The 15699-nt window shown below is 46.3% G+C and overlaps 1 protein-coding gene across 1 annotated transcript in view; it reads right to left on the bottom strand.

The window, feature by feature from the left end:
* LOC144769415 (cilia- and flagella-associated protein 337-like) overlaps positions 1 to 13377 on the bottom strand; it is an 817111-nt gene extending 803734 nt beyond the window's left edge. Inside the window, exon 1 of the mRNA XM_078653507.1 lies at positions 13226 to 13377. Within this exon, the coding sequence (XP_078509633.1) occupies positions 13226 to 13377 (152 nt within the window). The remainder of the gene's footprint in view (positions 1 to 13225) is intronic.
* Positions 13378 to 15699: the final 2322 nt, after the last annotated feature.

Below are 15699 nucleotides of genomic sequence, written 5' to 3'. Positions count from 1 at the left end.
CCTCCTGTGGTGGCTCTTCGGATGCGGGGGACGGTGGCGAGGGCGTGGCTGGTCGATCGAAGCTGGCGTTTGGGAGCGTAGAAGTTGAGGCGGCTGTTGAGGTATCCTGGTCCTTGGTTGTGTAGGGCTTTGTGTGCGTGGGTGAGGAGCCGGAAGGTGATTCTCTTGTTGACCGGGAGCCAGTGCAGGTCTCTCAGGTGTCCGGAGATGTGGCTGCGGCGGGGGATGTCCAGGATGAGTCGTGCTGAGGTGTTCTGGATCCGCTGGAGTCTTTTCTGGAGTTTGGCGGTGGTTCCAGCGTAGAGGGAGTTGCCGTAGTCCAGACGGCTGGTGACGAGGGCCTGGGTGACCGTCTTCCTGGTCTCGGTGGGGATCCATCGGAAGATCTTTCGTAGCATGCGCAGGATGTTGAAGCATGACGAGGAGACGGCGTTGACTTGTCTGGTCATGGAGAGGGAGGAGTCCAGGATGAAGCCCAGGTTGCGTGCGTGGTCTGTGGGTTTGGGTGCGCTGCCCAGGGCGGGGGGCCACCAGGAGTCGTCCCAGGCGGAGGGTGAGGATCCCAGGATGAGGACTTCCGTCTTGTCCGAGTTCAGTTTCAGGCGGCTTTCCGACATCCATTTGGCTACGTCTGTCATCCCTTCGTGCAGGTTGGCTCTGGCGGTGGCGGGGTCGTTAGTGAGGGAGAGGATCAGCTGGGTGTCGTCGGCGTAGGAGATGATGTTCAGGTTGTATTGGCGTGCGATGGCTGCGAGGGGGCTCATGTAGACGTTAAAGAGTGTTGGGCTGAGCGAGGAGCCTTGAGGGACGCCGCAGATGACTTCGGTGGCTTCCGATCTGAACGGGGGGAGGCGGACTCTCTGTGTCCTTCCGGCGAGGAAGGAGGTGATCCACTCCAGTGCCTTCTCCTGGACTCCAACGTTGCTGAGGCGCTGTACTAGGGTACGGTGGCAGACAGTGTCGAAGGCCGCGGAGAGGTCCAGGAGGATGAGGGCCGCTGTTTCTCCATTGTCGAGCAGGGCTCGGATGTCATCGGTGGCTGCGATCAGGGCGGTCTCGGTGCTGTGGTTGGCCCGGAAGCCAGACTGCGAGAGGTCGAGGGATCCGTTCGTCTCGAGGAAGGCGGCCAGTTGCTTGTTGACGGTCTTCTCAATGACTTTGGCTGGAAACGGGAGCAGCGAGATGGGGCGGTAGTTCTTGAGGTCGGTTGGGTCTGCTGATGGTTTCTTGAGTAGAGCGCTGAGTTCGGCGTGCTTCCAGCTCTCCGTGAAGGTGGCGGTGTCGAAGGAGGTGTTGATGATGTCCCGCAGGTGGGGTGCGATGACAGTGTCGGCCTTGTTGTAGACGTGGTGAGGGCAGGGGTCTGTCGGAGATCCGGAGTGGATGGAGTTCATCGTGTGGATGGTGTCTTCGGTGCTGATCGGGGTCCAGGCGCGGAGGGTGGTGGTGGGGGGCGGTGGTTCGGTCGTGGCGTGCGTCGGTTGAGTGCTGAAGCTGTTGTGTATATCTGCGATCTTGTTGTGGAAGTAGGAGGCGAGGGAGTTGCAGAGGTCTTGCGAAGGGGTGATGTCGTTGTTTCCGGCGTTGGGGTTGGAGAGCTCTTTCACGATGTTGAAGAGTTCCTTGCTGTTGTGTGCGTTGTTGTCCAGTCGTTCCTTGAAAGCGGTTTTCTTGGTGGCGTGGATCAGGTGGTGGTGTTTTCGGGTGGCGAGCTTGAGGGCAGTCATGTTGTCCGGTGTTGGGTCTCTGCGCCAGGTTTTCTCGAGTGCTCTGCAGTTCTTCTTGGAGCTCTTGAGGTCGTCGTTAAACCATGGGGCTTTCTTGCTGCCGGGTCTGCTCGGCGGGGTCTTCAGCGGGGCGAGGTCGTCTGCGCAGTCGCTGATCCATTTCGTGAGGTTGGTGGCTGCTTGGCTGGGGTTCGTTGTGCTGGTGGGAGGGTTCTTGTTCAGGGAAGTAGCGAGCTGGTCTGCAGTGATCTTGTTCCAGCTTCTGCGGGGAGCCTGTTGCTGGTGATGGTGGAGCGTGGTTCTTCTGAAGCTGAAGTGGACGCAGCTGTGGTCCGTCCAGTGGAGCCCCGTGGCGTGGCTGAAGGCGATGTCCTTGCTGGAGGAGAAAATCGGGTCGAGAGTGTGTCCAGCGTAGTGGGTGGGGGTGGTCACCAGTTGCTTGAGTCCGAGGTTGGCGAGGTTGTCCAGCAGGGTGGTGGTGTTGCGGTCGTTGTTGTTCTCCAGGTGGAAGTTGAGGTCCCCGAGGAGGATGTAGTCGGCGGAGGGGAGGGCGTGTGGGCTGATGAAGTCGGCGATGTCCTCGCTGAATTGTGTGCGTGGTCCCGGGGGTCTGTAGATGAGGGTGCCTCTGAGGGTGGTCTTGGGTTTGACGTGGATCTGGAAGTGCAGGTGTTCGGCGGGTGCGAGGGTGTCGTCAGCGTCGTCAGCGTTGGTCGTGATGCGGATGGTGTTCCTGAGGATGATGGCGATGCCTCCTCCTGTCTGGTTGACGCGGTCCCTCCGGATGATCTTGTATCCGTCTGGAATGGCGATGGCGATGTCGGGCGCTGAGGAGGCGTTCATCCAGGTTTCTGTGAGGAAGGCGACGTCTGGGGCTGTGGTGTCGAGCAGGTTCCAGAGCTCGACGGCGTGTCTGTGGACGGAGCCGGTGTTGAGCAGGATGCACTTCAGGTGGGTGCTGCTGGAGGTCGGCTTGGTGGGTGCTGGTGTGGCGTGGGTCCGGTTGCAGGTGAACTTGCAGGTGTGGCAGCTGAAGGGTCCGTGGGTGCGTCTCGGTGTGGCTCGGTAGCAGCCCGGGGTTCGGCCGGTGTTGAGTGCGTTGAGTTCGGTGGCGTCGTAGGTCCGTCGGGTCGGCTTCCGTCGGTGGGGGCCAGGGGTCCTGGCACTGGGCGCGGTCCAGGCGCGGACGGGCGCAGACGGGCTTACCTTTGGCGCTCAATCGGTGCTCCCGCTGCGCGCGTCCGCTGCGCGGTCGCTCCGGGGGCGTCATAAGGAGGGAGCCGGTAGGGAGGGTCTGCGGGGAGGCGGGAGCGGGCTGACCAATCGGCTGGCGGGGGGGCCGGGGGCGCGGGCTGGCAGCGGCGGGAAAAAGGATGTCGGGCTTGGCGGGCGGCCCTGCGGCGGCTGGGGCAGCGGCAGTATCAGCAGGTAGGCGGTGGCTTGGTGGGCGGCCCTGCGGCAGCTGGGGCAGCGGCAGTATCAGCAGGTAGGCAGTGGCTTGGTGGGCGGCCCTGCGGCAGCTGGGGCAGCGGCAGCATCAGCAGGTAGGCAGCGGGCAGCAGGTAGGCAGTGGGGGCGACCAGGCCGAAGGCGCAGTGGTGAATGCAACCTTGATGAAGCTGTAACCCAGATGGTTCTCTGAAGTATCTATAAGTTCTCTGCAAGCCTTGGACGTGACCCGTATGTTTGATTTAACTTGAATTTGTTTTTTGCAAATAAAAATATATTTTTTTAAAATATATCACATCCACCCATCCATGTATTGTAATAAAGTGCTCATGCTCCCAGTTATAAAATAAGAATTAAGTGCTCGCTATAAGCACTTTCTTGGCCTCTTAACAGTATATGTATTTAAAAATAACAAGCATTGGCAAAGCCAATAGGTCGTGCCTACGTCAAAGCCATAGGCTTTGCCAATGTCTTTTAGCCATGTTATGCAGCAGAGTGGCAGCTGTTCAGCATAGGTAAAAGTTAGTGGTATGACGTAGAGGAGAGTGGAGTAAAGTGGCATTGACTGGAGTGGCGTGGAATGGAGTATCATAGAGTAGCACAGAGTGTAGTGGCGTACAGTAGAGTGGAATAGAGAAGAATGTTGGTAATGCTACTCCGGAAATGTTTTCTAAAACCATATCACCCTTCCCTGAAGTACCAAATCATACATTACTCAGCAGTGGGGCCCATGACACTGCGAGTCACTCATACACACTTTCATTCTACTTCATGGATTGGTGAGACTCAAAGGAGAGCTGCTGGATCATAGCGGAGTGTCTAAATCAAAACTAAATATTTATACTATTTACGCCTGCAGTTTAATCAATTTTACCATGGTTTATCTTTGAGATATTTATTCGGACACACCACCATTATGGTCAATGGATCTGCTAGTAAAAATTAGGCTACGGAAAATACAAGACCAGCTTAATTCTCCATTTATCCAGTTTTTAGTCAAAGCAGGGTTTAGCATGTCTAACAGTTAATTCACTTTATTTATTTCTTTATTCGAAAATAACCTTCCAAGAGTAAAAGTTTTATCCCAAACAGTTATATTCATTTATTTCAAAGATTCAGAAATAGACATTATAATTTCTAGGTATTAAGACACAAGTATTAGAAAAGGACAGATAGTTCCCAAAGTTCATTTTCTCCTAACTTCCCTAACTAATAACCTCAACTAAAACTCAGTTCTCATTCAAAGAAAAATAGAAAATGTATTCCAAGTCTTACATCTCAGGAAAATCAGCATTCCGACAGCATCGCAGGAGGAAATCGAAAGAGAGTTTTTTTCTTAAGAAAAGTCATGTCTTTTTATACCCTATTTCACTAACTTTATCTATCTACAAAAGTAAATGTCAGTACAAACTCAAGTCCTGATTGGACAATTTGAGGGTGGATGAACTACACCTCATCATTCTAATATTCATTTTCTGTAGCATCAGCTGAAATTAAAGAGTTCTTTGTTTTAAGAATGTCCGGCCTAGTCACGTCCTCGACTGGCAATATTGAGTTCCTTTCCCACGATTTACAATAGAGACGTCCATATTTGTTGGCAGTCATCTGAACTTTTGGAGCATGTTGTCCTTGAACCTCTTTGTTCAGGCACAGGCAGCTCACATTCACTCTTGGTTTCAGCTGCACATGCGCAATACATCTTTCTTTCGGAGTATACAGAAAACTTCCATTTTAAATTAGGCCTCACAGGCCAGAACGGGAACTATCATAGAAACAAACACAAATAAATGTTAAATATTGAAATATAACTCTTCTGTTTATCTCCCCCATGCTAAGGTTTTCCCTGTTAGTTGTTACCTAGCAAATAAGCAACACATATGCTTGGTATGCTTTCGATTAATTTAAAGCTTTTGCATTAGTAAACACCATGACAACATTACTAAATTAGTCAGTTATATTTTTCCATGCAAGCAGATTAATATTCCCACGTGTATTTATGTGTGCATTCTATACTACGTTGATTAGTATACCAAACCACACAATTAATAAAGGTTACAGTTATGAGGAAATGACTTCACGAGGGGTATACAAAATTTTGTGTCTTCACCTCGCTCCATCATTGGCAAAGAATTTAGTAATATAGAGTGGTATTGACTTGAGTGATGTAGAGTGACATAAAGTGCCATGGAGTTGCATTATATGGAGTGGAATGGTGTGGAGTGGCTTAGACAGGAGTCATGTAGCGTGAAATGGCATAGGGAGGCATAGAGTGCCATGCATTGGGAGAGTAGAGTGGCAAAGAGTGGCATGCAGTAGATTGAACTAGCATAGAGTGGCCTGGAGTCATGGCAAGTGGGGTGTCATAGAGCACAGTGGCGTGGTGTGTCATAGACTAGATTGCTGCAAAGTAGAATGGCATTGAGTGGTGCAGAGTAGAGTGGAGTAAAGTGGTGTGGAGTAGAGTAGAGTGGAGTGGTGCAGAGTGATGTTGAGTACAGTGCTGTAGAGTGGCATAGAGTAGAGTGGGTGTGAAGTGGCATAGAGTGGAGTGAAGTTGAGTGGCATAGAGTGGCCTCGAGTAAAGTATCCTGGAGTAGAGTTGCCTGGAAGGAATTAAGTGAGGTGGTGTAGAGTGGGATAGAGTGGGTGTGTAGAGTGGCATAGAGTGGGTTTGAGAGTAATAGAGTGGCACAGAGTAGAGTGGAGTGGTGTAAAGTAGTCTGGCATTGAGTAGAGTAACATAGAGTGCCATTGCATGGAGTGGCATTGAATAGGGTAGAGGAGAGTGACGTACAGGTGAGTTTAAAGTATACATGTGCGTCTGGCAAAGAAATACTATCAGTCAATGTATGCCTACGAGGCTAAAACTGTTTGTAAACAAATGTCAAAGGCATAGAGAAAAGTAGCTTGTGGAAGGACTCACAGGTTCTATGGCCATGTTTCAGGGAGGGGCAAACCAAACAGAAAGCAATAGAGTGTAATGCGCTGATCACCTAATATACATCAATTCAGAATGACAATGAAACAATCCAATTGTAAGGGATGGGGCTACTTGCCCATTGTAAGTAAACAGCACACCTCACGAGCAACAGCGCATGCACTGGCTCAAGCCCAACCTACAGATGGAACATCGATCGGGAAGGCCACATTCACCTTTATATACATAGTAATACCAGGCTCCTGGTTCTGCTTCACCATGAATGTTCTGCACACAAATTAGTGAATGAGCAACACCTATAAAACATGAATGTGATCTCTCACAGAGGAGGGCAGCTTGGTCTTGCATTCGGGACCAAGGACCTTGATTTAAAAAAATAAAAATGTCACCATAGCTGAGCTTTGGAAAACATTACAATAGTGTAATTGCCTTTCAGTATTATACCTTTATGTGCCTCTGCGGTGTGCTTTTAACACATGTCAATTGGGTTCCATTTGAATTTCACTTTAAACCATACTCACCAAAGTCTAGACACTGTCCAGTGGTTCACTGACTTTCCATACAAAATGAGCTAAGAACGAATCACCTAACCATGTTAGGTTTGCACCTCTTAGCAAAATTGATATTTAATCCTCGTGTCTGTTTTCCAATCATATTATCTCCATGGAAAGTTTCTATTTTAATCACCACTCAGTTTGTGTAAAACTGAAGTACGATATCTTTTACAAACTAAAGACCTGCAGGTAGATTCATCAAGCATTTTTGCGAGCTTAAACGGTGCGAATCGCAAAATTCGGCCGTTTGCGCCCGCAAAAACGGCATTTGGAATTCATCAATGGGTCATGAACTCGCAATTTGAAAAATCACAAATAATTGCGATTTCTCAAATTGCGATCGCATTTAAGGAATCTCAATTAGAGATTCCTTAAACGCTATTCATGAACCTTTGAAAAATTTTGAATTCGCTATTTTTTACCGCTATTTACCGCGAAGTCTGACTTTGTGGTAAATAGCGAAAACTTAGAAAAATGCACATTAGTGCATTTTTCTAAGTTGTTTGTTACACACACACATGTCCTTTGGACATGTGTGTGCGCAACATCAGTCTACATTGACATTTCAGGGGTGCTACAGGGTGTCCTTTGGACACCCTGGCACCCTTGAAATCGCATCCTTATTTGCGATTTGCAAATTGCTAATCGCAAATAAGCAATTTGCTAATCGCAAATAAGGAAGCTGTAGGAATCGCAATTTTTTGGGGGATTTCTACATGAATCCCGTTTTGCGAGTCTTTAATAGCGATTCCTTAATAATCGCTATTAAGGACTTGCAAAACGGGACATTGATGAATCTGGCCGAATCAGGTAGATTCTTCAAGCATTTTTGCGAGCGCAAACGGTGCGAATCGCAAAATTCGTCCGTTTGCGCCAGCAAAAAATGCCATTTGGAATTCATAAATGGGTCATGAACTCGCAATTTGAAAAATCGCAAATAATTGCGAATTCTCAAATTGCGATCGCATTTTATGGAATCTCAATTAGAGATTCCTTAAATGCTATTCATGAACCTTTGAAAAATGTTGAATTCGCTATTTTTTACCGCTATTTACCGCGAAGTCTGACTTTGTGGTAAATAGCGAAAACTTAGAAAAATGCACATTAGTGCATTTTTCTAAGTTGTTTGTTACACACACACATGTCCTTTGGACATGTGTGTGCGCAACATCAGTCTACATTGACATTTCAGGGGTGCTACAGGGTGTCCTTTGGACACCCTGGCACCCTTGAAATCGCATCCTTATTTGCGATTAGCAATTTGCTGATCGCAAATAAGGAAGCTGTAGGAATCGCAATTTTTTTTGCCGATTTCTACTTGAATCCCGTTTTGCGAGTCTTTAATAGCGATTCCTTAATAATCGCTATTAAGGACTCGCAAAACGGGACATTGATGAATCTGGCCGCTGGTTTATAATTGGGCAGTACTGGAAAGTCCCTGTTTTTTGGTGGAAGTACTAAATCCAGAGCAGAATCAGTGCGACTGCTGGAGGAAATTCCACCAATGTATTTACAATAAGTATCACTTCTTCCAGAAATCAGTATCACACAAGTAAGGTTGTTGAGTTAAGACAAATACCTCCAATCTGCGCCTTACAATAAAATAGGGAAGACCAGGGATTTAGCAGTCGGGGCAGGAGCAGTTTCTCACTAGGAGCTGTATGGGGTTCAGGAGTTTGCCCACCAGTAAATGGGGAGGCACAAACAGAACATCGTGACAGCAATAAGTGGCTTCTCTGTACCTCTCTGCACAGCATCAGTCTGTTCTGTCTTTGGGTCTGCAGCTTACACACTATCTGCTCTCCGTTTGTTGTCATGATGTCCTCTTTCCACTCTTTTCTTTTCGAGGGGAACTTATGCAGGATTAAGCAGGGATATTTACCCACTAGTCTGGAAAATGTAGGCTTTCATTGTCCCCTCAGCCAAACGAGTAGTGGGGCCAGCACACTATGACAGAATTTACACAGACCCATTGTATAATATAACATTATTGTAAAACTAACTGTTCAACTGTTGGACAGGTTTAGACCTGTCAGCTTTAGGGTGGTTTCCCCCAAACCTTTTGCCTTTGCCCCCTGATTTTTCTTGAATTCGTTTTTGCTGGCCGTAGCCCATTTTACTACTGTTAAGCAGTGCTAAGGTGCTTGTGCTCACTCTCTAAAACTAGTAGAACTGGCTTACGTCTGATTGGCATATTACATTTTTGTATAAGTCCCTAGTAAAGTGGTATCAATATACATCTTAAAAGGGACTTACAGCCTGCCCTTACTTTGCATTCATTAGTATGATTGCCACTTTGTTTTCCTTGGTTTCTGTTGACTATAGCATGCTATTTTCTGTTATTCTTTGTGTGTTTTTCTTATTAGTGGAGCTTGGCCTAAGGCTCCTTTTTAACCTTTCATCTGCTTTTTCACCACATTTTTTCTTTACGAGCAAGGTGTTGGCCAACTGCATGTGATGTGTGCTGCTGTGCTCCCAACTAATTAAAATATTGTACTGGAATATTTTGAACATTTATTCTTTTTGGTCTGAGATCTCCGCATATTTTTAGACTGAGCGTTTAGCTTAGGAAGCTGTTTGTTGTTTTTTTTATACTGAGGGTTGAGCTTTGTTCTTTCTTTTACATTGAGTGTTGCACCTCCCTCCCGTTGCTAATTGCTAACTCGCACATCCCGTTGGTGCATCACCCACAGATTCCCCTCCACCTCACACAGTCACTGCTTTTCCCTTCCTTGTTTATCTGACATCACTCATTGGTGTGCTTAGCCAACACTATTTTAAGAACACGTTTGCTTTGTAACCAGAGCCCAGCCTCGTTCTAAGAGCAAAAGCTAATACATTATTTGTACAGGGCTCGGTTATATCAAATCCTTGCTTCGTGGGTACAGTTTGAACTGGATGCCTGCCCAGGGAAGAGATCTAGGTCTGACTTTACAGCTAGATGTCTGTGTTTGTGCATATTTATGTGAAGTATGAAATACGATTGGACCATCACAGGCTCTTGAAAATCTTCAGTTAGTCTGCTTGTTTTTTTAGCAATATTTAGAACTGTAAAAAAATGTGCAGTTAATTCCAAATCACACCAGGTGCAGAAAGTGAGAGGTTTTTATGATATGGTCATTGTTGTCTCTTTGGAATCGGGAAACCGTGTTCGAGTCTCGGCATCTACTCAACGTTCTGTGATTCTGGATAAATGACTTCATCTCCCCTCTGCCCATAAGAATAAATGAATGCGACAGAGTGTAATGTTACTGGGGCGCTAGCAAATCGCTCCAATACCTTCAGGTGGAATTCACGCAACATAAAAGTGCAAAATACCATAAACCATTGGAAAGCCAATGGATTTCGCCTCTAAGGAATCTATTGGTTTTGGTTAATGTTTTTTAGACAGGTCACACAGCAGTGCTAGCTGGGGAAGGTAGCCGTCACACCGAGTACTGGATTAACGCAACCACCGAGAGGAGTTGCCAACAAGCCACTACCCCCAGGACCCCCGAGTGATGATCATAGCTGCGACTTCAAGGAAAAAGACAACGAAAAGAAAGGAATCGCTGTAAAGGCACCAAGCCCTCATCACCCTTCACGGATAGAGCCTCCTCCGAGTTGGGAACCAAACGTAATTTAAGAAACATTAAGACAACGAATGTGTCCTGCAAGAGCATACCTTGCCCTGAGGAAGACCTTCCACCCAAACTACACCTAGGTCAAACACCGAAGGTCGAAACGCGCCGGCACATTTCAAACCGAGGCCAAGAGTTATCATGATCAATTGTTGAAAAAAGTACCAAATGTCTAAGCATATTTAAGATAGCTAAGCCACGAATCACAATACTCTGACCTCCTTTACCATTACCTTAAAAGTGGTCGAGGACACAAGGGCAACATGTCCCGATGCTAAATTACAGTAGGGCATACAAGGATTAAACCATGTAATAATACATACGATTCACAATGCCTATGTTTGATGTGTACAATATAGGCAGTCACGTTTCAGTATACATGCAATGTCTATTATGTTTATTTGTAACGTTTATTTCAAGCAACGTAATGTTATTGTATTAAGTGCAAACATGTATGTTACTGTCATCATTTACTGTCACCTTCAAAGATATATATTTCACATCAGGTAATAACCTGACACACGAGTACTTATTTGATACAACCAAGTGGGTTGTACACTCTAAATAAAACCAGGGAAACATTATTATGTTCTAAGAGTTAAACAAAGCAAAGAGCGTTCAATAACTGAACAAAAGTAGAGAGACCTTTTGAGCTCTCGACTTATGAAATAAAATATGATCTATGGTCTGGGAGGCACTGATTTGCAGGAGCTGCTGTGGACCAGCATGCCTTAATGTTTAAAAAACAAAACAAACACTATGATGCGGTCACGGCTGGCGGGTCATAGCTCTTTTTTTAAAACTTTAAGCCATGTTGTACAGCAGCCAGCCAGCGCCACTGTGCAACATTCCTTAAAAAATAGAAAAAATAATGGATTTCTTTATTTTTATTTCCAACTAAAATGGAGACCAGTTTCTTGCCCTGAGGATTATCACATCGCTTCTCCCGCTGGGTCCTCAATGTTCAAGTACAACAAAGCAGGCAGCAGGATGGTGCTCGATGCCGCTGGCTAGAAGGGGCCTTTGCAGACCCTGGCTGTGTCACACATCAGAGGTGAGCGTTGCACAGGGCAGTCTGCATGGAATGTGTGTGGTGAATACATACACTGTCAGAGCTGCACCGGACATGCCTTCTAGGTTTATGCTGCATCTATGTGGATTTTTTGGCATTCACCAGATATACAGAAATGCTCAGATTTGGAGCATGTTCTCTCAATTTATTTTGCCACATAGCCTCCCCACTCTTAGAGTTGTGCTTGTTGTCAGTTAATTTCTTTTTGGATAAGAATCAACAAGGGGGACAGGGCAGCTGCATGCAGCATTACGCTGCAAAACGTTATAGCTTGCAAAATGCTAATATTGTGTTGTTTTCTGCATGTGGTCTCCCTGAAACGGGCTAGAGATCCTCCTTCTCCTCCTCCTCCTCCTCCTCCTCAGTGTAGCATCGTATTGGCGACCTGTGGCTGTAAATATAGCGTGTGGGAAACATTTTAGAAAGGACAGAATTGGTTAACCTGTTGGGAGAGATTATGTAATTCACCAGTGATTTTCCAGAAGGATAACATACTTTTTGTAACTTATGTTTATGTTTCTTGCCTATTCATTTACCATGTGTCTGCACAGTTATACAGCCCATGGAAAAACATTGGCAAAGCCAATAGATTTCGCCTATGCAAAATCTATTAGCTTTGTCAATTTTTTTTTCACGTGTTGAACAGCAGTTGAGCTGTTGTGGAACATGACTTGAAGTAGATAGAAATGCTATGACACAGTCAAATCTGGCTACGTCACATAGGGCTTTTTTTCCAGATTTCGCAGAGTTTCCATAAACGAAACTTGTAGGCTTTGTCAATACTTGTTAATACATGTGTATCCCTGAGGGTAGGCCCTAAACAGCCTTTGTGTTGTAAGAGTGCATTGTATTTAAAATGTTGGTCGTGCACTTTTCCGTTTTACATTTTCATGTCCTGGTAGTGAAAAACTGAAAAACTATGACATTTGTTTTTCACTACTGTGAGGACTACCTCTCCCATAGGATAACATTGGGTTCACTTATTACTTTTAATATGTGCTAACCTTTGTTTAGGAGCAGGCAGGAAATTCGTGACTGGTGTCTAAGAAATTGTAATTTATGTACCTCTTTAATGGTAAGGTCGGATTTAAAAAGTTTGTATTTTCATGCCCTAACTATTTTGTGCCTGCAGCCTCTTCCTGGGTCACATGAATGGGTGTAGTTGGCCGTTCAACTTTGTTTCATCCTCCCAGTCAGCCACACAATAGTGGGATTAGGTGTGTCACTGGCAGGATAGACGGTCGGAGCTGGTCACAGCCCCACTTGCAGCTGAATAGGCTGTGCCCTGCCTTTACACAAAGGACCTAACACTTCCTCATTGTTAATGTAGTAAAGCTGAAGGCAGGGGAGGCAGGAAACTCCAAGCACTTCGAAGAGAATTCCCTAGGAATTTCTCCTACTTATAAGAATGCTCCAGGTATATAAATAGAACCCTCAGACCCACTCTTCAATACACTTTCTGGACCTGCAGAAGGACTCTCAGAGGACTGCCTGCTGCTGTGATGGGCTGTGTACTTCGAAAGATTGCCTTACTGCACCTGGAAGGACTGCTCGCCTGCCTGGAGCCTGCCTTTAACACTCAGAGGCCTGCCATGCTGCTTGAGCCCAGTTCCACTTCTTAAACCCACGACTATCAGAGTGACTCCAAAGGATAGCTGGCTGGCCTCTGTCCTGATCAGAGCCTTAGGGACAGAAACGTATCCAACCATCTGGATCCACCATGATTGAGTCCTGATCCTCCAATTGGTGCCTCTCCAGTCCCGGACCCTTGCAAGTGGTGGTAAAGTGCCCAGATGGCAAAATTCAAAACTTGAAAGTTTTTGGCTTAAAAGTGCTCTGGGAACTGAGAGGAGACCGGGACCTACCTGCTCGTCGAGCTGCCCAAGGTGCATTTAAGGTTGGCCTGACTTTGCAGCAGCTCCCGCTTCACTGTAGCAGCAAATCCCCTTAAGTGGTCCTTCGTAGAAGAGGTATCCGGCCTTATGGAACCCTTGTTGATTACAGCTAGCAGCTTCATTGTTAACTTAGTTTTCTATAGCGCCAACTCACCTACAGGTCTCTAGGCGCTCAAGACCAGATAACAAAACCACAGTGAAAGAGGACAAGAGGAGGCCTACGACACCACTTATCTAGCTGAGCCGAGAGCCTCCCTAAATAAGAAGGTTTTTAACAGCTTCCTGAAGCACAGGAGATTCACTTCTTTCCGAAGTGATTCTGGTAACTAGTTCCAAGTCTAAGGGACCAGAACCGAAAAGGATCTCCCTCCTTTCGTTTTTAGCTTGTAACGAGGGCAGACCAAGAGCTGGGACTCAGCGGACCTCAAAACTCGCTTAGGGGTGTACACTTTCAGGCGTTCTTTAATATAGGCAGGGGCTTGCCCGTAGATAGCCTTGTGTGCCGTGCACAAGCTCTTAAACTCCACCCTCTGCTCAATGGGAAGCCAATGTAGCTTGAGCAGTAAAGGAGAGGCGTGAGATCTTCTGGGTAGCTTGAAGATCAAATGTGCCGCATCATTAAGGACCACCTGCAACCTGTTAATCAAGGTTTTAGGCAGGCCAAGATAGAGGGCATTCCCATAATGCAGCCTCTAAACGATGGTAGCAGAGACCACCATACGGAGTGCGGAAAAGGAGAGGAGAGGGGCCAACTTTCGCAGCTGTCTGATCAACCCAGTACACAACCCTACTACTGAGGAGATCTGGCTGGCCATTGACAACTCATTGTCAATCTTGATACCGAGACTTTTTACTTTATCACACGGTATCGGTGAGGGGCCTAATTCCTGGGGCCAATAAAGGTCACTCCAGGGTGAGGCTAAGGTGGAAACTACCAGAACCTCAGTTTTTTCCGGATTTATTTTCAACAGGTTTGCCGTCATCCAACCAACCGTATGTCTAAGAATGTTCTGAGCACTAATTTGTGCCTGGGTCGTGTTGTCAATACTCAGTAGCAACTGGGTGTCGTCAGCATAATTAAATACACGACAACCCATGTTCGCTAAAGAGTTCATCACGCTGGAGATTCGAAAAAAGAGACTGATACTGAATGTAGAAATCTTCACCGCAACTTCATCCAGCGGCTCCCCGACGACAATGCATCCTCCTTGGACACTGCCTGCAGCCTTTCCCCGCTCAACCTTTACCTTCTCAGACAATGTTTGTTTAAATTTCTTCAAAGTCCAAAGGTAAGCACTGACCAGGCCCAATCCACTTCTTGTGTCTGACCTGCACTACATCCCGGTGGGCCATATTATTTTACTTTGACCTGGTCTCGCATGACTAAATGTACCCTGTTGGCAGGGGTGTAACACAGCCCCCGCAGCCCCCGCAGTGTTGGGGGGCCCCGTGCTGGAGGGGGCCTCCTCAGCACAATACTCAGGTCCAAGGTGTCTGGATTAGATCCGGAATTGGGGGCCCTCCGTGTATATATAATGGAAGGGAGGCCCCCTCAACTTTCGCTACGCCACTGCCTGTTGGTGCCTTAATCTTTTAAGAGCTAGTTTTTCCCTTAAATTCATAACTCCGGTTCTACTAATTGGATTTTTGTCATTTTGGTGTCAAATACTTTATCTAACTTTACTCTCTTTTTCTAAATTGGTGGGAGATTTTTTTCTGTTGTGTTTTCAATTTATTATTTTCTGTATGCTGAATAAATGCTTTGCAGATTGCCTCTAAGTTAAGCCTGACTGCTTTTGAGCCAAGTTACCAGACGGTTAAGCATATATTAATTTATAGATTTTTGAGGTTCACACTGACAGATTGTGGGTGCTGCTTGAGTAGGGTTTCACCTCCCTCAACAAGTAACCCAACCTCTTACAATAAGCTATTGGGAACCAAGTTTGTCACAGAAATAGTTTTAAGACGACATGGTAAATTAATATTTATTACAATCTTAGCTGCTGTGTCATATAACACATGCAATAGACTTTGTAAAGTGTACTATATATAAAAATCAGAAAAGATGCATATTGAAATCCTGATTAATTGATCAAGCATTCAGGATAGTGTATGTCATAACAGACTTCAGCTTTGTAGCCCTCGGTGCTGAAGTTTATTACTTCCTCCAAGCAACCAAGTGGCCACAGGACCCAAAGATGTATCTAATCATTCTTTTAAAACTAGTACAGGGATTGCGGCTGTTGTTTGAGCAGAGTTACCACTCCACTCAACCAACAACCCGATTTCTCACAGACATTTAGTCTATATTTTTTTAATACCCATTTTTTACCAGTAGGCTATCATTCTCCTGCATTTGTTGAATATGTCAGCTCCCTTTGGCCACTGATTTGCTCCATATCGCTGCTCCCCTTCCCAGCTCAGTGAACACCTGGAAAAAAATC

Source organism: Lissotriton helveticus, chromosome 7 (genome assembly GCF_964261635.1).
Source record: "Lissotriton helveticus chromosome 7, aLisHel1.1, whole genome shotgun sequence".
NCBI lineage: Eukaryota > Metazoa > Chordata > Amphibia > Caudata > Salamandridae > Lissotriton > Lissotriton helveticus.
The sequence above is the reverse complement of the archived record's forward strand: the minus strand, read 5'-3'. Positions and strand labels throughout refer to the sequence as shown.